The sequence below is a fragment of the Rhopilema esculentum genome, unplaced genomic scaffold, assembly GCF_057945365.1.
Source record: "Rhopilema esculentum isolate cy_ngs unplaced genomic scaffold, ASM5794536v1 HiC_scaffold_37, whole genome shotgun sequence".
In the NCBI taxonomy this organism is placed as follows: domain Eukaryota; kingdom Metazoa; phylum Cnidaria; class Scyphozoa; order Rhizostomeae; family Rhizostomatidae; genus Rhopilema; species Rhopilema esculentum.
The window spans coordinates 1217872-1239944 of NW_028300848.1; the positions used below are offsets into that span (position 1 = coordinate 1217872).

The window sequence follows — 22073 nt, forward strand, 5'->3', positions numbered from 1 at the left end:
GATCTAAAGTTTTTATTCTTTTCAGCACAGGGTCATCTCACTTATGAGCAACACCAAAGTTAATACAAGATGACTGATTGCATTTTAAACAATAACATTGATCTACTGTTGTCGGGAATCCAGACTCTGGATGCAAAAAGTGTTCAGTGGAAGTCTTTGCACTTCTAGCGTTGGATAGTACTAGAACAGTGATTCTAGTACTGTAAAAACAGCAGCAGCTTTTGACCAAGAGAATAGGGCCATGAAATTCATCTGCTCAAATTGTCTATGACAGCTAAGAAACTGTGCCACTTCATGTAACCTCTAGAGATTTCATGCCAAAGAATGTGTGGCCCCTTTTTTCTGGGCCTAGACCTTCTTTTTATCATAAATATTAAATTAGGTTGTGGTCCAAAGCAGGCCACACCCACAAAATGTAGACCAGTAGCAATTTTTTTGGTGGGCACTGCCACTGCTGTAAACATATGCCTAGGAACTCACATGCATTTGCCTCTCTCATACGTATGTATATACAGTCCCTTCCCTATACTGAAGCAATTTACAAACCATTCACTTATTAAACTAAAAGCATGTTACTGTTTCATGTTACTGTCAGACAGAAGCTGTACATATTTGACATGTGCAGAACATGCTTATAGACCTGTCATTTTGGACATTTTTTCCTTCTCATTTTTATCATGTTCTGTTTTTTCTATGAACTGGGTTGCAATTAAAACTTTTATTTCAGATTTGTTTTGGTCTGATATCAGTCATAAACTTCTAGGTCATCATCATACCAGACGTATTTTATGATCTGCCATAAATCAGTACTTTTAGGTCATCATCATACCAGACATATTTTATGATCTGCCATAAATCAGTACTTTTCCACATTTCCTTAGTGCCACCAAAAAAGCCCCACTGAGACATTTCTTGCCAATGGACAACAAAAGCGCATAACCTGCTTTTGGGGATGAACATTTTTACATGACCCAAGCAAATTCTACACAAAACATCATTGCATGCACTACTTGAAAATTGAATTATTTTTGCAACTCGGCGCACATCATCATGGGCCTAATGACAATATAACAACTTGCCCTATAAAATAACATTTTTTCGCACATGTAAAGTTGTTTTGCAAAGGTTTTAAGACGAAAACAATATGTCCAATTTCAAAGCATCTGTTGTCTTTATATGAGCAATTTAAAGGACGTCTCTAGAACTATCAAATTTTACCCAAAGCACTGTTTTGACCCCAGCCAGTCGAAATGATTTACTCAGCAGCGCTGTTGCAGCTTTTGTTTTTCCTGAAGAAAGCACAACTTGACAAAGGTAAAATTTACAACGGTGGCCTGATCATAGCTATTAAATACAAGAACTAAAAAGCAATTTTTACCTTAACAAGGACTTTGTTTCTGTTGCAATACGCGGCAAACTGCCAGGCCTAAATGGTCGTCAGTTTGGTTGCTATGATGGTTACCAAGGGACCATCCGTTGTGATCACCAAATGACTTCTGCGAGGCCTTCTTGTCTTTATGTCCAGGATAGAAAAGGACCACTTCACCGAGGAACGAGTTTCTTTAAAAATGAAAACGCTTATAGTATTTCTGAATCATTTTTCCTTGCCATCTTTTTGCCTTTTGGCATCTTTTTGCCTTTTGGCATCTTTTTGCCTTTTGGCATCTTTTTGCCTTTTGCCATCTTTTTGCCTTTTGCCATCTTTTTGCCTTTTGCCATCTTTTTGTTGAGTACGCGGGAACGCCATCTTTTCGCACGATTAGATTTCAGCCACTGTTCTGTTATACATTTTTGTTTTTAGATATAAACCAGAAAGCTACAGGAAAATAAAAATCATTTTTGTATCCTTGATCTTGATTTTTTATATAAGCCCCCTCTCCAATAAGCCCCCCTCTCTATTAAGCCCCCTCTAGGACCTCGAAAATTAAATAAGCCCCCGGGGGGCTTAAATCATGGAATTCGATGAAGTTTTAAGTCTTTCCTCATCTTCGTCTGAATCGATAATAAAATCAGCAATATCTTCCTGCAAAACATCATCATCTGGTATTGCTTTAAAAGGATAAATATCGTTCTCAAACATGAAACTAGAAACTGGAAATATTACGACGAAATACATCGTAACCTATCACTAAATCATTACACTTTACTCTGTAGTCTTTCTTGTATGAAAATGGGGGGCTTAATAGAGAGGGGGGCTTATTTCAATTTTCTGCTTAAAAAGGGGGGAGCTTATTAGAGAGGGAGGCTTGATAGAGAGGAGGGGCTAAATAGAGCTTTTACGGTACATAATACATATGAAATATAGGACACATACTGAAATATTGCAACATCAAAGTCAAAATGGCATCCTTAAAAATTGAAGCTTTGCAAACTTATAACTTTACGCAGAAAGAGAAGATAATCATGCTAAACCATATATCGTATTTTATGGAATTCTATCGTAATCTTGTCTCAAGATTCTAAAGATTCAGTGAAAAACTGTGAATGTTGCTTCAGCCTAATACCAAACAATTCGACTCTTGGACCTGAAATAAGCAAATTACAACATGTTTTTATTATAACCAGCGTCACTAACAGACTCACTAATAGAGTTTTTAGAAAAATACACCGCTTCAACTTTTATTCTCTCTATCAACGAAGTTAAAATCTGCAATTTTCTTCTTGACATACTTTCATAACAAGACGAGCTGTCAACAAGAATTTCTCATTTACATGAACTTCAACTGAATATAAATAAAATAAAATCAATAATTTATCAAAGCTCCTTAACCTGGAACAATTTACCCCTTCAAGTAAAGCAAAAAATACATCTAAAAATCACCTTTGTTCTTTTAAAACCTAATGTTTTTTATATTTTATGATTGTACGGATTAACAATTGTCTAAATCATCATTTCCTGCTTTCATTAGAACAGATTGCAAATCATCTCCTTTCGTTTTATCTTAAGCCTGGTTTCCATATAATCGCTATGAGTCGCAATGAGTCGCAACGAATCGCAAAGAGTTGCAATTTTTGTGACCCGAAATAGTGGTTTCCATATAATCGCAAGGAGTCGCAACTTCGGAACTGCACTGCGATCAGATCCTGAAGGGATTGATCTAATTTTCCTCAACTGCCTACCATATGCAGTTCGAATGTTCCTAAATTTCTTCTCGGCTTCTTCGGGTGAAACGCCAAACTTTTCCCCGATTTTAATCCAGCAGTTATATTTTTTGAATTTATTTTTAAAGTCCTTATTAAATTTATTAAACAGGCAATCGTAGCGGTGAACTTCATCGAGGAATAAAATGTTCTCTTCGTTAAAAAGCGCCATTTTTGTGCGTCTGGAAGTGAGATTAATCACAGAAACGAGGATAATCTGATCGCAAGGAGTTGCAAAATTTGTGAACAGTGGTTTCCATTAATCGCAGCGAGTTGCAACGATTCGCAACAAGTCGCAGAGATAGAAAATGTTCTATATCTGCGACTGCTTGCGACAGCTGTCGCAAGGAATCGCAAGGAGTCGCACACAAATTTCAAACCGGTTTCCATATAATCGCAGAGAATCGCAGGCAAACTGGGTCACTTTTTTTGCAACTCATTGCGACTCCTTGCGATTATATGGAAACCAGGCTTTTCATCCATTATTTTCATCTCTGTCTCATTTTTATTTTATCTTACAATCTTATTGTCATAAAATTGTTACAATTGTATTCCAATTGAAAAATGCTCATTAACAGCCTGAATAATTTCTGTGATGAAATCCTACGAATTAGGATGAAAAAACAAGATCATCAGAATTCATATGATTTTCATCAAACGCATGTTCAGTGACCGTAGACATAGAAATCCGACTAAATATGAAATGTGAAAACAAGTCTAGGGGATAAGACTTCTGGTGACCATTTGAGGACCAGAGATATTTTTGCAAAATTCTCCTCATTTTTCTATACACTTGATATTTGGCGGTGCATCAGGCCCAGGGTACTCACAACACAAACGGGGAGATCAATCCGCACGTGTCGAAATTCACCGAAAAGTATCAAAAGCAAATTCAACCGACCCAAAATTATCAGCTAAAAAAGTTTTGATGAGAGACCCAAAAATATAAAAAATACATCTTTTTGATGTGCGCATAAGAGACTACTTGTCATAGTAATTTAGACTGTTTCATATAATTATCAGTTTAACCATCCTTTATTCCTGGCTTTGATATTGTTGTGTGTTAGTTGAACCCATAAGTATAAAAGAATCATATTACTAAATCAGGTACTCAGACCACAAGGAAAATGTTTACCCATAATTATCGGATAGACCTCCCTTTATGTAAAAAGTTCAAGTGACCCCCCTGGGGCATCAGAATGGTAGTGGCGTGACATCAGTGAAAAAACATTGTTGAAAATACTGATCAATATGTTCCGTGGTACTTAAATACGTACATTTACAAATGTGTCCTTAATGAAATTCTTACTTTCAATAACAAACGTTAATTGATTGCTACAAGAAACTTACGACAGGCAAAACTAATCTCCAAAACCTTCATTACCCAAAAACTGGAAATTTCCCATCACATAACAATTTCCAGACTACTGATTAACTAAGGTGTTTACGTCTGATAAATCTATTTTTAGCTTGTCACGAGACAACAACAACGTTTTAATGGAAAATACTCAAGGTGACGAATCCTAAACTTGTCATGGACTTTGAAAGGGCAATCGCTTTGGAATCAAGTTTTGGGAAACTAGAAAATGACTAAAGATTCGCAGACAATTGTGATTGAAGGGCCAAATCTTGATTTACGTATTTTCTAAATAAGATGAGGAATCAATGACGCTGCTAGAGCTCGTCGCTGTGCGAAAGATACTACGGGTGTATGAAAAATGGCACAGAGTCTTCTGTTGTTATTGGAAGGTACTGTTGTTATTATGAATGATTCGCTAGTGATATAGACATCCAGTAAAAGATGTTGCAAGTGTGGTCCTCACAAAGAGCAGTCTTTTAGTTGCAAAGTGTTTGTCAGCCAACTGGGCGAGCCCATCGTCAAATGCGTCATAAAGATGAAGATGTCAATAGCAAATGCTATTAAATAACTTGTAAATATTAGGTTTCTCACTTGATAAATACGGAGCAAAGAAAAGTGCAAATAATATTGATTAAAATAACAAGCAAGGTTATGATTAATAAATGGTCTAAAAATCTAAATGATGCACTATTCCTAGAAAAAAACGTATTTCTTTATATCAAAACGTCCAGGTCCTGCAAAAAGCAACAAGCTAGTGAGGTGTTCATATCCTTTCTGCAAAAATCAGAAATTCTGATTGGACATCGGTCTAATGAGAATGCTGTTACAAATAATCGCGGTTTTAAAGTCCTGGAACAGGTACAAATGCTTGCCCAAGCTGAGAATTGAAGGAAAGCGAACAAGATTATAGCGGTTTGGGAAACTGAGAAAACAGTTCCGGAAATCTGTCGCACCAAGTGCATTTCCAGGGCGAGCAATTGAAAAAGGTTAATAATCCACTGGAACAGGAGTAGAAATTCCTCTAGCGAAATCGCAAAAAATGACCAGCTCCAAAGCAGACACGATCAAGTTATCCCAATAAGCATCTCAACGGGAAGCATATGTAGCCTTGAACTAGCAAGATACTATATCTTGTCAGTTCCAATTACGTCGCCCACTCTTATTCTTTTCCCAATTTCCAGCAAACGATAACAATTTAATTAATCAAACACAAAAATAATGTGATTCAAAAATCGTATACTGCCTGTTCACGTTGCGATACCTCCCTTATTCAACTGATTAACAATTAAAACAAATCTATCAACAGCTAAAATGCTGACAAAAGGAATAAAATAAATCGTAAGAAATAGAAGTCAAAACTTGTTGATACCAAAAGCAATGTTTCTTGTCTAGGCGAGTTCCAACCACGATGAATTGAGAGCAGTAAGGTAAACTGCGAATCTCCTTTAACAAAGTTTTCAAAAATCTCAAAGCAAAGCTGCTGAAATGTGTTCAAGCATGACGTGCATCAACTGCCGATGTGATGGCGCATAACTCCTTGAACTACACGTACTCCTTTCTGGACTTCTCAACCGCGTTTTTCTGCGGGTGATCCTGGCTTGGCAGCATTGCTCCTTCTTCAGCCCTTACTGGTTTTGCCTGTGCATACAACAGTGATATAGTTAGAGCAAGCAATGACATTTAAAGAGTTTAAAATATGTCACAAGAAATCGTTTCGAGTTTACTTGGATTTATTTAAACTAAAGATAATTTGAACAGATAAAAGTTGAAAGAAAGTTTATGTTGCAAACTAGATAGACCATGAATTATCGTTGTGGAATCTTCTTAAAAAATTCCGTAAGAACTCCTCAACACATAATTGAACACAAAAATCATTTAGGTTAAATTCTTCACAGCTCAATAAAAACTTCTGACTAAATGTGATTATATGATTAAAGTCATCATGGAGGGAGTATAGCACCATCCTCCTTTGGGATGCAGGAAAACAGTCCTTTTTGAAAATTACTTTGAAAAAATCTTGCCAGTGACTTTGCATTAACCTGTTGCAGATTTGCACTTTTCAACACCAACTTTCTGAGTTTTGGGGACGCCCCAGGCCCCTTTGCTACGCTAGTGATATCTAGGTTGACTTTCCAGTGCTGAGCCAAAATCTAATTTCAAATTGTTCGCGAAAACCCTTGCTCGGCACGTGGTTACGATCCGCAATCTTTTTCAGGAGATCGGATGCGGAATTTTGTAGCGTTTACACGGGGGTTAGTCCCAGATCAAGATGATTATTGTTGAGCATTGGTTTAAGATTCTAGCACACGAAGTTAAACACTAAAGATGGAGAGCAATAAAGGAGCTAGTGCAAAAAATCATTTGCTTTCAAGGCACACCCACAGAGGTACAGATCATGTCGTGTCCCCGCGAACGTAATCAGTTTGGGAGTGAATCCGCTTTTGTATAAGCTGAGACAAGACCCTTAATTGAATTGGTGTTTTGACCCCCTGTGCAGTCATCGTTTTGTTTGGGTTCCTATAAATTCCTTCGCTGTGCCACAGAATAGGAAAAGGACAGACGACAAACTATCTGCGGCAAACTATCTGTTTTCTGGACTTGTCGCTTGATTACCATGTTTCAGGGACAGATTGAAAGGCTCTAACAAGCGCGTTCTTTCCTGGGTATCGTTGTAACAAATAGCAATTGGTTAGCTGCAATCCGCGAGGAAAGGCATCCTTGCTAGCATCACAAACAAATTATATTGACTGGGCTTCCTCGCCCATGAAAAATCTAGTTTGACTCGAAAACATAATCACGCATGCGCCTGTAAATGCGTCAAATTATTTATGAAATGAAGTTTTCCCGTTCTTTTTCTATTTTCTCCCCTTTGTAGGGTGAAGCTGCTAAAGGATATAATAACAAAAAGTTGGTTTATTAAATTGAATCATATATGAATTTATCAGTTTTTCCCATTACTTGGTAAACAAATTGTGAAAATGCTTACAGGGTTTGACATGTAAGCACAGATCTGCCATGTCTGAGAAATGTGTTATACATGATCACATAGTCATTTATTTTTTAAATATACTATTATTGACTCAACAAATAGCAAATCTTTGTCATTTCACCAGTTTTATAAAAAAATATCTTTTTACAAATGACACACATTTCCATCTGTTACTCGAAAAGGAAAACGATCTCAAATGTCATAATATATCTACACAAGGGACAAACTTGCTCGCATCGAAGATTCCCGTGCATTTAAAGGTTGGATGTTAAAAATAGGTGGGCCTAAGCATTATAGTACAAACTGGATAAACCTGGTGAATGATGTCTGGATAGCCAGAAGTGGATTCGTTCACACCAACCTCCATTGGTTTCTTCTTATTAACACGTGAATACATTGCGTTATCCATGGCTGGGTAGTCAACAGCCTCCTCGACATAGCTGGAAGAGAATTTGCAATCATCACACATAGCAAGACATCAACCAAGCAGCACATGTATGATTTATTTTAGTTGTGAGTAGCAATGGAAGAGAAAACAGCGGCATTTGTGATTTCAAGAAATATCATAAACTGTGAAGAACTGCAAGGACAAGAGCACACAGTTAGCAGATGGACATGCTTGCGACACCATGCGGGCCGAAGCCTACCAAAATGAACAGGCTTTTAAATAGCTGAATGTTTGCTTGAAGGCAGCCAATCAGCTGCTCTAATACCGCAAGCAGTGGACCAGTTTTGTTTGAATGCAAAAATAAAGCTTGAATGCAAGAGGAACCTGGCCTAACCTCTGCGCTCCAGGAGTTGAACCAAACGTTCCCCATCACCGCAAAATCAAGAAGCAAAAAGCTAGTATAGGGAAACAGCACAAAAAACTATGGACATAATTGCCCCCTACCTTAATACGCTTTTCTCACTTCTGCTAACCCCTAATATTTTAATCACTTACCTTTTCGGGTACTTTTGTTCTAAAAAGACAAAAAAAATAGTCAACCAAACGAAAAAATTTGATCTTTTATGAAACATAGTTGAAATTATCATAATGCTACCTCTTAAAAGAACTCAACTGATAGCCTCTAATTTAAAACAGATAACAATTTGAAATCAATTTATCAAGAAAATTCAAGAAAACGTGAAGGCTCTTGTGCAACTTGTATGCTTAGCGGAAGCTGTCTTGAGAAATTGATTGTGTTTTGAATTTTCATGCAGTACAATATCAGGCCAGTTTTGAAAATAAAGTCGCAAAGCATGCTAGTTGCGCAAGAGCATTCAAAATTTCTTGACTTGCGGCATATTCATCTTAATGCTTTGAAACAGGACTAAAAGAACATCAGAACAAATCCAACACCCAAGTAGCTCAACACATTATGCTGATTGTTATGATGACTTTTATAAAATCTTCTGTGGCAAATAATTTGTATTTAATAATACATTCTTAAAAAACAAGGGAATACGGAACAACCCACTTTAAAACCCGCCATGAATATCATATGAATCAATCGAAATGCCAAAACCTCTAGAAAAACCAAACGATAAGAGAAAAATATCTGTAATTTCGTTGAGATATAGGCCTAGAAAGAAAATTTGAGTTAATATGACTTACTTTCTTGCCTCTTTTTCAGCACAAAGAAAACAATGATGATAATAAGAACAATGGCAGCAATGACACCAAAGACGATTCCAACAATAGTTCCATCGCTCATAGAATCTCCAGATCTTCCACCAACTTCTACAGAAGTGAAAAAAACTCTAAAATTAAACATAGCTTCCACCATGCACTGCCTACATTTCCTTTGCATAAATTTCAGATTTGAAAGTAATAGCGAAGTTGCTTGGCTGCCAAATCAAAGGAAATCAACTGAGACCGAAGGCTGGTTAGCCAGATTTCAAAAATATGATTTTTTGGGCCTACTGTCCACAACATGAATAGCATTCTGATTCAAGTAGATGACATTTCATCAACACGTCTAAATGTTCTTTTGAGAGTTGCTGGTGAGTGTTTACAGCTAAACTGGTTTTCAGCAACAGATACAATAAAAGACTAAATGTATATAATCAAACGAAACACGACTATATTCTTTGCATGCTCTATTACAAATAACGGCTACAACTCCGCCAACAACAATATGTTTCCGTTCCCCCATCTACAAGACAATGATAACATTTTGGGTAAAATCACGAACATTCACAAATGTCTTCTACAGTCAGCTTTTTTGAAAACGCATTGATGAATATTCAATTTTGAAAAAATAATCCACGTAGACATGCTTTAATTTAATTAATGACTCTTGATGATAGCCAGACATTTTGGAAGATGAGGGGCAGAGAAATGAGAAAATGTTCCCTAAAAATGGGATAAACACATACATTAAAATGCATACAAATCTGAAGTTTACTTTGAGATAACGGAAGCTCACTTCAAATTAACAAACATCGTCAAGTTTAAGAAATTATTTACTTATTAGCGTGAAAGCTAAACGTTTTGTACAATGTTTCTGCAAAACTGGAGAGATGATTTTAAGACATCGGTACATTAAGAATAATTCTACATCGGCAAGAAACCATCCCTTCACGGGACATTTAATGGACTTTTTTCGTCCAGCTATCTTATCGCTTCTGTGAGACAATGGCTGTGACAAAAAACATTGTTTTATCTGACCCTCTCGCGTTTTTTCTCAAGGCTAGTTAATCTTAACAGGCCATTATCAACGAAAAACCTTTAAACAGTTTAGAAATTTAAAGTACTTGCTCAGAAATGCTATGAAACCTATTCTACATTTGTTATGTGTTTCAAATTTCTGTCATGCAAACTAAACAACAGTTACCAAACATTTATACAAAACTGGGCACAACAATCCCATGCCAAACCAGTGCAAAATTTTGTCCTACAAGTTCAACAGACAATGTTGGGAATAAAATGTTGCACTAGTTTAGCCAACAACGTTGGACTTCGCTGGACGATGTTGAATGATGTTGACGACGGTTGACTTTGGCAAAAAAGTTGCATGATGTTGGGTGTTAAATGTTGTTTGGTGACATTGGAACTGTTTCAGGGCTCTCGTGAACCTATAAGCACCATACTACGGAGTGGATAAACAAACAAACGGACCAAAATATTTTTGCACAGAATAAAAAAACCCACCTGGTTTTTTCGGGACCGTCCTGTACGATTGTTCAGCGTATGCCCCTCTGCCAACAGCGTTGTATGCAGAGATACGAATTCTATATTCTTGGTCGCGATTCAAATAAAGGAAAGTGTATTCAAGCGTCGGGTTTCCGCCTGTCACGGTCATATTTCGCACTGTCTCTGTATTATTTGGGTGATACAACTCAAAGAGATAATCGGTTATTGCTGAATAGCCCGGACTCGCAGGTTTTTTCCATCCGATTCTTATAGATGTATAAGTTGATTCAATCAATCGTACTTCCACTGGAGCAGTTGCGACGTCTGATAGAGAGAAACAGCGAAAATGATTATCAATAAGACACAATAAAACACAATAAAACAAAATAAAACACAAGCTTGCTTTCACGTACTCTATGGTGAGAAAGACGCCGTTAAAAATTCAGACAACTTTCATTCACTTGGCATAGAATTGCCAATGGTTTTCTGCCATTTGTTCCAAATATATATCTGACAGGCTTCTTGCCAAAATAATGAGAAAGATACTTGAGCTACAATAAAGGACGAAATAGGATCCCATTCAAATAGAAAATAACTATATAACCATCAAGGGATGATGCAGATTTGCTCCATGAGCCTCTGTTTCGCTGCTGCCTCACTTTACGGACGTTAATTGAGGCACAGAATAGGAATTAGGCAGAAGGGGAACTCCTGCCTATCAGGTGAAGCCTGAAAAAACGTGCGCATGCGTTAACTTATACGAGGCTTAGCGTGTATCTGTCGGGGAAATTTTAAAAAGAATGAAAGTAGACAACTTTATTTGAGACCAAATGCCCCATGATAGTGAACAAATTCAATTATGTATCATAATTCGTTTATATCTGATTAATGAATGACAATTTGTCATGGCTAAGTTCATCTAATGAAATCGAGGTTAAAGGGGAATTAAGGAATTCTATTGTTGACTCAGGCTTCAAAAACAACAAAGGAACCGACGAGAGTTACCCTTCTGCCTAATTCCTATTCTGTGATTGAGGCATGGCGAAACATAGGCTCGTGGAGTAAGTTTAAGGATAATGATACTATTCATATAATAATGTAAACCTGGGTGACATTGTTTCTAAGAGCCATCTTAAAAAGGTATGCGAAACGCTGAGAAATAAATTCAAAGAACAAGGGGGAAATTGCTTTTATTTCAGCTCAATGATAACCAGCGTTTTCTGTTACCAAATTCCGTTTAATAAGGCTCCTCATTTTTCATATTGAAAACTTTTCCAACTCTCCTGTTAATTCTAAAGGCCAGTTTACACGGTGCGTTTTTCCTTGTGTCTGACTCGTGAGTAAAACACATGAGTCAAAATTGCATCGTGTAAACGGGATTTGCGTCTAATTTTAATTGCCCTTGCGACAATTCATGAAAATAGAACAAGTTCTATGTCCTTGCGACAACGCATGAAGGATTAACGCTATTAACCGATCAACTAAGAAGAATTAGTCACATGCTTCGAATATCTAGGGTTATAAACGGGCAGTTTCTCTGGAAGCGATTTGCAGGGTTTGCAAAAGATTTGGGTTATGCTGGTGGTCCCCGCGTTGGCCTCGCCAAACAATCAAATGCAAAACCTTGTTTTTCTATAAAATTTCTATTGAATTCTCTAACCCCGTAACTTGGAGGCAAACTGTAGCCTTTTTCCTTGTGAGGCCTGCTTTAGTGCTATAATTTGCGTGAGGTTTGTTTTGGTATGAAAATGACTCGCGAGTCAAAAAATCATCGTCTCAACGTTTTGACTCGCGAGTCAAAAACTCAAGCAACTTTGACTCATGAGTCAGACGCAAGGAAAAACGCATCGTGTAAAATGGCCTTAACCCTCCGTTCCTTCCCGTTTCTTTGCTACTCTAGGGTACCATTGGCAGACACAGCCTCCGAAAAGAAACCTTTATTTTGGAAGTAGCAAATCACTTGCTACTTTTGGAAGATAGCAAACTTGCGTTTTACATCCATGGAATCATTTGAGATTTACAAAAGCTCTATAAACTTTTCATATCAAGCATACATGCAAGCATATTAAGCGTATATGTACTACCCTATCTGTTATCGTGATTTAAAAAGACTACAAAAATCTACTAAAAATGTTTACCCTTTGAAGAAACAAACATACATAATCATTTCCAATCAGGAAAGATTTTGGCTTTGATGGCTGACACACGCGTTTAAAAAAGACACGCGAAAGTTTTATTACCTATGAAATAAACAAATAGCCCGGTCTAGTCTAAGTCGCAGAATAAAGAAAAGAAAATGGGGAACTCTCCAAGGGCTGGGCCCTTCGTTATTATTTTGACGCGAGGAAAACAATCATCGATTGTTAATTTGATTTCATCAAATAAGCTACAGACCATAAAAAACGTTGTGATCGTTCTTTTTCTAACTTCTGTGGGGCAAACAGCAATTGGTTAGCTGCAACCTGTGAGTAAAGGCATCCTTGGCCATATTTTGAAAAATTCGCCTTAAGTGAGCTTCCTGCCCGTTGAAAAACTTGGTTAGCCTCGCATAAATTCGCACATGCGCTTACAAAAAGCTTTGAATTCTTATGAATGAGTTTCCCTTCGACCTTTTTACCATTTTGTGTCTACGTCCCTCTAGAACAGAGAAGTTGTGACAACCTTACCAAAACCGAAATTATTTACTTTAAAAGCCGAGAAGTCCAGAGCCAATCAAAACCAGTTTTTTAAGAGTAAAGGACGTAACTGCATTTTCTTAGACAAAAAAGATACACTATGGCATGAATTACTTAAAACATTTAGTGAAAAGCTGAAAAATTGACCAAAGCCAAATACTTTTACAATGGTTTTACTAAAAGCTGACAAAAGATTTTTCAATTTTTGGATTAAAAAAGTGTTACTTACGATCAACTTGAACGTTTACTTCCATTGACTTCTTTCCTGTAGGACCTCCATCAGCAACACATCTTACTTTGGTCACCCCTCTTCGAACATTGAAAAAACGCAAACGACTGCTTATTGGGAGGTTTGTAAAATTCCCGGTTACCTCAGCATTTTGCCCAACTTGATTATTTTTATCATCGTAGGTGCCACATGTCAGCTTTGGAATAGGGTTGCCATAAACATAGCAAGTTGAGTTTAAAGTCTGGCCTTCTCTCAGAGCAAAAATAGTTTGACCAGTAGTGGATGTTGTTCCTTCAGTCAAGCAGTTTCGGAACTCTGGTACCTCTGGAATAAAGGGGAATCAAGAGGTAAGAAGTTAAGAGTTGTGTAAACAAATGCAAGTGTTTTTTAAAGGTGTTGGCTCCACGGCACAAAACTTGTCTATAACAGTTACCCAGAACAGGACAACTTCAATTATGCACCCAAATCTTAAAAAATTATTTTTTCTGGGAAAGACATTTCTTTATCAAAGTGTCTGCAAATGTACACCTGAGCACATGGTCATTGCAAAATGTGTCTGCTACTAACTTGTTCCTGGGAACAGCATGCTTGTGCGTTTTTAGATTGTACAAGACTAATATTCTATTAACGAAAAATGTCATTTTATTATTTATAATTTTTACTTTTCACATATGCCAGGAGAGTAGAAAAATCTACTTCAGAAAAGTTGTGGTTATCTAGGTGAACTTGGATATATTCAAAAATGCTAATAAGAAATAAACTTAAAGACTCATTGCTAACAATGAGCCATTGCGCTACGTGAGCATCACATAATGCATTTTTAGACAGTGTGAAATCAATTTTGGTTAATCGGTAGAAAATTACTGCCATTGTTTGAACCGTCGCCACGCTCGCAAAGGCCCAATTGTTAGCAATGAGTCTTTAAGGCCATAATAAAAGAAAAGGACAAGGGAGATATCTTTCATGCCTATGAGACCAAAGGAAGAAAGGTAGAATTCATTTGATGATATGGGGTATAGCTGTTTCTGCAGAAAAAAATGAATGAGAATGTGATGCTATTCTACGAAACCACTTCTACTTAATAAAATTTACCTTACTGAATCATTTTTAAGCTTGAGAACATATGTGAGGGATTGAAATACCCCAACACTGGAACAAGGTTTGGTTTTAGTAATGGAATTATAGCGAGAGACTTTCACAACAATAGTGAGAAAATTTCTTTAAAAAGTTTAATCAGAGGTTTTCTTGAACTTTTTTCATAAACATTAAAATGCACATTGCAAATTAATTAAGTCAGAGCTGGCACACAGAGTGGCCAGTTTTTGTTAAGAACTAATTTCAATGTGCAAACATTTGAAAAAAACTCTAGCACATTAATACACAAACATACAAACCATATATTTTTATCTTGTAAATTCCACTGTAAGTAGGGTTAAGATCTGATGTCAAAAATGTGCAAAGAACATCTTTTGCGTCGCCGAAATCAATATTACGAAGCTGGAATCCAATTTTTCTTTGCCCAGGATCATCAATTGCTGAAGTTCTGCCTTGGTATTTTAGAACCAAAGAAGCTGCAGCAGTACCTTTCTTTGTGACCACATAATCTGATTGAAAGCCACATAAAATACTGCCACCCTCAAGACTGCTAATGTCGTATGTCCAAGTAACCTCGATGCTCTGAGATTTGTTCCCAAACTTATCAACAAAAGTTCCAGCAGCAGGATTGAATGACTGTCCATCTACAAAAATCACATAAATATGATTTTACAACAGAAGAGTATAGTCTTTTATTCATTCTCCATTGACACTCCAGATGCATTATGTTGTCATCAACAGAGCTGGTGTGAGCTGCCAATTATAACAACACTTGAGACAGGAGAAAATGTTAAATTTAAAGTGTTCCTGAAGGCCTTTCTAGGCCTTATCTAGGGAGTTGATTGCTCTTTTCTTTGCCCATGCCAACACCCTCGCAGTATCACTTCAACAACCTAATAACTGCACTGAGAAAAATGTGTCTCACTAACCAAAGACAAAATGCACAGGAGGAATATTTGACAGACCATAATTATCATGGAGATTGTAATGACTAAACCTTTTGAATTATATAATAAATATATATATATATATATATATATATTTATTAATTATCATATTGCTGTCTAGAGTGCTCAACTTACCGGAGCGATGATCAGGTGTACACCTGATGATTGTTTACACATGAAACTCAGAGTTGTGTCACAATAGTCTGTTTATTTTAGTCTATATATATATATATATATATATATATATATATGCCAAGCCAAGAGGGTGTTGTTGATTTGAGAGAAGCATACATCCAGCATGTGAGCTTATCAAAAATGTTCAAAAGTCAGGTACGTTGGCATATTGTTCCTAGCAGAGATGTCATTGTTAGTGACTCTCAGGTGGGGGGCAAGCACAGTTTCAAATGTTGAAAGCCTGGGAAGGAAATTTAAATCATGGGAGTTTAACCCTATCCAGACTAGGGGGGGGCACAAAGTGCCCCCCTAGTTGGTTTTTCTTTCATAACTTCAGGAGTTTGAAAGCAATACCCCTCAGACCTCCTGACTTTTAGTTTTAACCTATCTGACACATGTTCATATAAAAAGATAATTTTTTTATTATTAATCAGGGGGTTGTGTAGGGGCGTTTTCAAAACTAGTCAAGTAAAAAATAGTTCAATCTGCCACGGATTTGCAACAAAAGTAGATATATTGATGAAAATTAGTATCCAGGCATTAATTTGTGCTCTTTTTATGATTCTGACCAGAAAATTCAAATTCAACATCCTTTTCTACGATTTTTCTGCTGCGCATGCGCACACATTTGTTGACAGATTTATAGGTATTACATTAATAAAACTGCAAGTTTAGGTAAATTTGTCTGCTAAGGCATTAAAAATGAACTCAAACATGACATTTGGTTGTATCGATCATTTAGTTATTTAGAAAAAACTATAGCCAAATACAAAATATGTTGAGTTCTTTTGTTAGGAACGTTAATAATTTTGAGAAGTAACATTAAAATTGTGCCAATCTTCTTGTTTCTATTAGAAAATGCATCAAATTTGCTTTTTTTAATATCTTAGCCCGATGCTTTGGAATTAATTAATATTTTAAGATTTTCTAAAATTTTCTAAATTTTTGCTTCACCCGGCCACCATTATGATGACGTCATCGTGAAACCATGTGACTTAAAAATTGAACAATAATACTAAAATGTGGAGAAAAGATAAGAGTACCATCCAAACAAAGTTCATTGTCCTAGCTAGAGGAACAAAGAAATTACGGAGGGGGGGGCACTTTGTGCCCCCCTAGTCTCCCGAAAGTTTCAAAAAGCCTAGTCTGGATAGGGTTAAAACAGGAATAGGAAACATTAAGTTGTTATGGTGGAAATTTCTGTACATTAGAATGACTAAATGCATAGACTATATGGTGGTGCCATAGTCAAATAGAAAAAACCTTGGCCTGGAAGCCAGGCCTTTCCCGGAGGTACGGGCTATAGCGAGGGCTTTTTTCAGCCCACGCAGTTTTTCAAACCAATGTCTCATTTAGTCCGCATAGTTTAGCTTCCCAATGTTTGTACTTAATGCAGTTATAAATAGGAAATTTCCGTTTCTTTATATAGCACATGTTTGTATTATCTGCTAAAACTTGCAATGGAATAAGACATGTGTTCACATGAAAGGAATGACATATAGCATGCTTAATGCTACTAATAATTAAAGTGTGAAACGTTACACCATGCTTTCAAATATGAAACAATTTATTTTCAAGTCATAACATATAAACTAGGCATTCCCAAAAAGCTACATTTGACCAGCAAAACCTAACAAAATATTCCAAAAAAGTTATTTTTTGTCTCAATTTAAGGAACGGTAATACTAAATTTAAAGGTAGTAATACACACAAAAATGTCTTTTTAAGGTGAATAATGTTTAGAGAATTTGCAAGGTAATGTATTTTTGTCTTTGAAAATACTTCAATATAAGCTTGATTAAATGAAATTTAATCACGTTTAATATGTGACAGGATACACCTTTTAGGTGTCCCTTGGGCTTTTGTTTTTTGGGCACAGATTGCACAATTGTAGAGTTTGTGTTTATTGTAGCAGTGCTCGAGTAAGCTTTACATTGTGTCTTTTATACGGCTATAGCAACAAGCGTGCAAGTGTGCATTGGCCTTGGGTATATAAACTTTGTCTTAGCACAGTTTCATTCTCACACGTTGCACTACAACTCGAAGTTGGACTTTGGAGAGGAAAGGTTTTCCTTTGCGACCCTGCCCACCCAATCCATGTCTAGATATCTTCAGGAGTCTATAGGAACGATATTACATTGCGAGAATTGCCGTAGTTCCTATCTTTAGCCTTTGACTTTCCATCGTTGGTGCTTGCTTTGAATCTTATTTAACGTGCAGAGACCACAGAGCCAGTGAGAGAGACAGTGCATTGCTGTACAACTCTGATCTGAACTGAACTGAACTTTTTACAAATTAAGATACTTATATACAGAAATCAAATTGCTGACTAAGGATGAGATAGGATGATGTAATGATGATGGAATGGAGAAGGAAAGATCTAGACTTGGGAAGAAGTCAGCATGACATAGATGTGTGAATGTGAGTACAATGCTGAAGGGAATGTCATGTGCTAGGTGATGCTATGAATGACGTAGGTGGATGTCATGGTGATGGCATGATCGATGAAGGAGTAGGAAGTGCGTGTAAAATGGCCAAAGTAGAGTCACTACAAGTTTTTATTTACATGCATTTTGTCTTTCTATTTCTTTTTCTTCATGCATTATTTAATGGCCGTATGGCTTGCGACTTTTGCAAGAACAAGGTGCTGCTAGTCGGCGGAAGAAGGCCATTGTTCTTCTTCTCAACCCCCTCGAAACGGTTGGGGTTTTATTTATGGCCGTCTTTGCGATTGGCGCACCGACAGCCCAAAAATAAATGGTTCAAATGATGAGAGAACACCACCTTCAGTCTTATGATTGACAATGGAAAAACATTCTGAGAACCATCTTACCCTTATATGCTAATGGTTTTGTTTAGTAACCTGGAACAAATATTAAAAAAAATTAACAATATTTCTGCAAGCGCTAAATAGCCCACATCGCCCAACTGGCAAGGGCTTTTTATAGCCTGTGTTGTTTTTTCCCAGAGAGGCCTGCTGGAAGCCTATTGTTATAACGCTTTGTTGCCCAAAATATTAGTCACATGGTTAAAATCTATGCTAGCAACACCTAGATAACTGGTCGGTTAATATAAAGGATATGTTTGATAAATCATTTCATAGCTTTAAATGAGAGAGATCATACAACTTCAACATTTTTAGATCAGAAAAGATAGAAGTAGATGGTGAAGAAAATGTTCAAATGCAGTGTAAATTTTCATAGGTATGTAATTAAAGGTCATTTCTGTCAAATTCTGTATCGAATTTTCTCTGTAGTCAACTTTCTTTTAAATCAAGAGCTTCTCCAGTCAACACTTTGTGATCATGTGGCACAACTTTTGGTCAATTCGAGTTCATTTTGCAATTAAAGGACTCAAACAAAAGGCTTCCATATTGACTCTGGTGGTGCACAGAATTAGATTTGAAGAAAGTCCACAAATGTTGGAGAAGAAGATTGAAAAGAGTTTAAAAGTTGACACATTAATACATCCAGTTTATTGGTTTGTTTTACTCCTGTGAAAAACATATTTGGGAGCAGAATTGGAGATGATGGGTTAATTCACTGTGGCAGCCTCCCAAAGCATCATCAATGGGTTTGGGCCCCTGTAATAACTGCCTGCAGGCCCAGGGGCCCAAAGGTCTGCATTTACAATGCTAGATGGTAGCTTATTCCATGAAGTGTTGATCCGTAGGCTGAGAAACCTCTTCCTTACGTCTTTTCTGCAGTGCTCTTTAACAATTTTTAAGTTTAGGCTGCAAGTTCTACTTTCTTCCTCAATACGAAACAGGCTTTCAGTGTCATAATGATTATGCGTATATTTGTAGACTTGAATAAGGTCATCCCGAATCCTTCCATACAAAAGACTTGGCAGCTTCAGTTGTCTAAAGGGCTCTTCATAACCTAGATCTTCTAGGCCTTCAACTAGCTTGCTGGCTCTCCTTTGGACGTTCTCTATTAACTGCACGTCTTTGACATACCAAGGTGACCATACTGTATTTCCATACTCTAGATGCAGTCTTACCAAACTCTTAAAAAGGCTGTTGAACAAATCTCCATTCATTTAACTAAAAGAACGCCTTATCATTCTGCATAGCCGATTTGCTTTGTTTGAAACAATCTCAGCATGATTGCTAAACTTAAGGTCCCTATCGACATTCACAGGTTTTTATAAAGCAGTGCCTCTGTCTAAAATTATTGGGAGGCATTTTATTGCAAAAGCACCTTAAAAGCAATGAAATAACATTGGAGGCCAAGGGAAAGGATCTTCAAGCCTTCTCGAACTCAAACAGGCACAAAAACCTACTCAGATTCTAAAAAGTGTACGAAAATGAAACCTGTGAAATTAATTGGCGTGAAAAGACAAACCGATTCCAAAATCGAGACCGTCATCCGCGACCACGCGTCTTATTTTCAAATATTACAATACAATAATAGAAGCCATGTTTTTTTAATAACTCATCCAATATCTTGGGTTGATTCATGGTACTGTAACGTAAAATCTTGTCTCGCGATCGTCAAAATCACCTGTAACTTGAGGTGATGCCGAATATGGCCTACTTTTCGCAAAGGAACACCACTGTGTCGTAAATAAAATCTTGTTTGAAAGATACTTTGTTTTACAGTCAAAACTACTGAATAAAAATCCCAAACAATGTTAAAATCCTAATGATCTGACGTTCAAATAGGCCCACTAAACTTGAATCGGTACTGGAAGTTTGCCATTGTGGCGGAATCGCGGAAACTTATCGGCCAACGGGCGTTGACCTGACTAAACCAACATCCGCAACATAACCGCCATCTGGAAATCGACCACTTTCGCGGTAAAATTTTGGTGCAAATCACGCTTTCTTATTCCTATCAATAAATTTAATGCAAATCCTTCGGGGTCATTAACAGGGAGAACCATCCCTGTTCTGCTAACCGCCATTTTCAAATTAGTGCGGCGTGCATGGTTAACAGGCTTCTCAGTACGTTAATATCAATAGCAAGTTAAAGCATACTTTGCCAATCAAAATAGATAAACTCATGTCGAATGGAAGGTGTAATTTACTTTCTGCTTAGTAATCTCTTTAAAAACCTCAAGACATTTTTAATACTGGCATTGTACATACCAACTGAGAGTTTCCCATGAAGTGCGGCAAGTGTGCAGAACAATATAATTTCCAAAACCGATCGACCCATTTTCGTTGTTAGCACGATACTCTTTTATGATTTCCAAACAGAATGACATTCAATCTTTAAACGATTAACTAAGATGTCTGATTTTCACGATGTGTGCTACTGACAAAAAACCCCTAGAATAAGACGGTCAAACCTTCCTCGATCGAAGATACCGCCTACTTGCCTTTATTCTTTTTACCGAACAATTGTTAGCGCCCAGTCCACAAACAGCCATGAAAACAAATGGTGTCTCATGCTACTAATAAGTCATGCTTTTGAAGGAGGGGAATCCTAGAAATGTCAGAAATCTGTTACACTCTTTCTCTGTTAGAACGATTTTTAATCAGAACACGAGCATCAAAATTGGTCATAAGTTAAGAAAAATTAAGTAAAAGCTGAGCTACTGTAAAATGCAATTTTGAACAATGTTTTATCTCAAATTCGAGGACTTTGAATTTCGGTGAATATTCAAATTTATCAGCAAATTTAGGTCTGAACACCTCCCTAGAGCGTAAAAGCTAGCAATCACACTGCTTACATCCTATTAATTTAAGAACAAATAAGAACATTCCAGCCTAAGATTTTCGAAAAAATTAAGAACAGTCAGCCTGAACGTAAATTTACTGGTTCTTACACAAAAGAGTGTAGTGAAAATGAAATAAATTTCTCTCTATATCCGCCCGTACTCTTTGTACGAGTTTTGGATACGGTTAAAACTGATCACAAACTTTTTAGAGGAGTGTAATCTTATTATGTTCAGTTCAGTTTCATATCAAAAATTCATCTGCATGCAAAAATGCAAAGCAGACTAACTTTCTACAGGTGTTTTTAGAAATGTGCCAAAAAGCCCTGTTCAGGGGCGGCGAAGCTTATATGAAAGGGTAAGGGCCAAAAATTTAGGTTACGAAATTTGTGAAAGGGTTTAGTAAATGGCGCTACCTTAGTCCTTAGTTGGCGGGAAGGCAAAGTTTAGAAAAATAGGACTCTAGGGATGGCCAGAAACTGCATCTAAAATAGATTTTGGCTGAAGGAAAAGAAGAGACAATGTTGCTTCGATTCAAGAGAAAGGATTTTTCGTAAATCAGCATTGAAATGATACATAAATCTACTCTGTTTTATATCTGATTTGAAAAGCTGAATTTTAAAAGTACCATTCGCACACCAGTTACCTGAAAGGCGTGACACCAAAATCCAGTTATCAGTA

General features: G+C 36.9%; 2 protein-coding genes across 3 annotated transcripts in view; both read right to left on the reverse strand.

Annotated features, from left to right (window-relative positions):
• LOC135684429 (dynein axonemal heavy chain 2) overlaps positions 1 to 1482 on the reverse strand; it is a 63997-nt gene extending 62515 nt beyond the window's left edge. The window contains exon 1 of the mRNA XM_065199991.2: positions 1379 to 1482. The gene's annotated coding sequence lies outside the window, so the exon portion shown is untranslated. The remainder of the gene's footprint in view (positions 1 to 1378) is intronic.
• A 2889-nt stretch (positions 1483 to 4371) lies between these two features.
• LOC148957133 (uncharacterized) lies at positions 4372 to 21058 on the reverse strand. 2 transcript variants are annotated; one of them, XM_089115852.1, is made up of 8 exons: positions 20821 to 21058; positions 14907 to 15251; positions 13513 to 13836; positions 10627 to 10932; positions 9088 to 9213; positions 8434 to 8452; positions 7852 to 7930; positions 4372 to 6139 (listed from the first exon to the last, which is right to left on the reverse strand). In XM_089115852.1, the coding sequence occupies exons 1-8, from the start codon at positions 20888 to 20890 to the stop codon at positions 6044 to 6046; spliced, it is 1365 nt and encodes a 454-aa protein (XP_088971978.1). In that variant the 5' UTR covers positions 20891 to 21058; the 3' UTR covers positions 4372 to 6043. The 2 variants fall into 2 exon arrangements, with proteins under 2 accessions (XP_088971978.1, XP_088971977.1); XM_089115851.1 differs by having other exon boundaries at positions 7804 to 7930; positions 20821 to 21056.
• Positions 21059 to 22073: the final 1015 nt, after the last annotated feature.

Excerpts from the sequence above, each read along its gene's own strand:
- LOC148957133 (XM_089115851.1), bottom strand. The coding sequence starts at position 20,890 with ATGGGTCGATCGGTTTTGGAAATTATATTGTTCTGCACACTTGCCGCA. Across the intron at positions 15,252-20,820 it reads TCATGGGAAACTCTCAGTTG|ATGGACAGTCATTCAATCCT; the intron begins GTATGTACAATG and ends TGATTTTTGTAG. Across the intron at positions 10,933-13,512 it reads AGTAAACGTTCAAGTTGATC|ACGTCGCAACTGCTCCAGTG; the intron begins GTAAGTAACACT and ends TCTCTCTATCAG.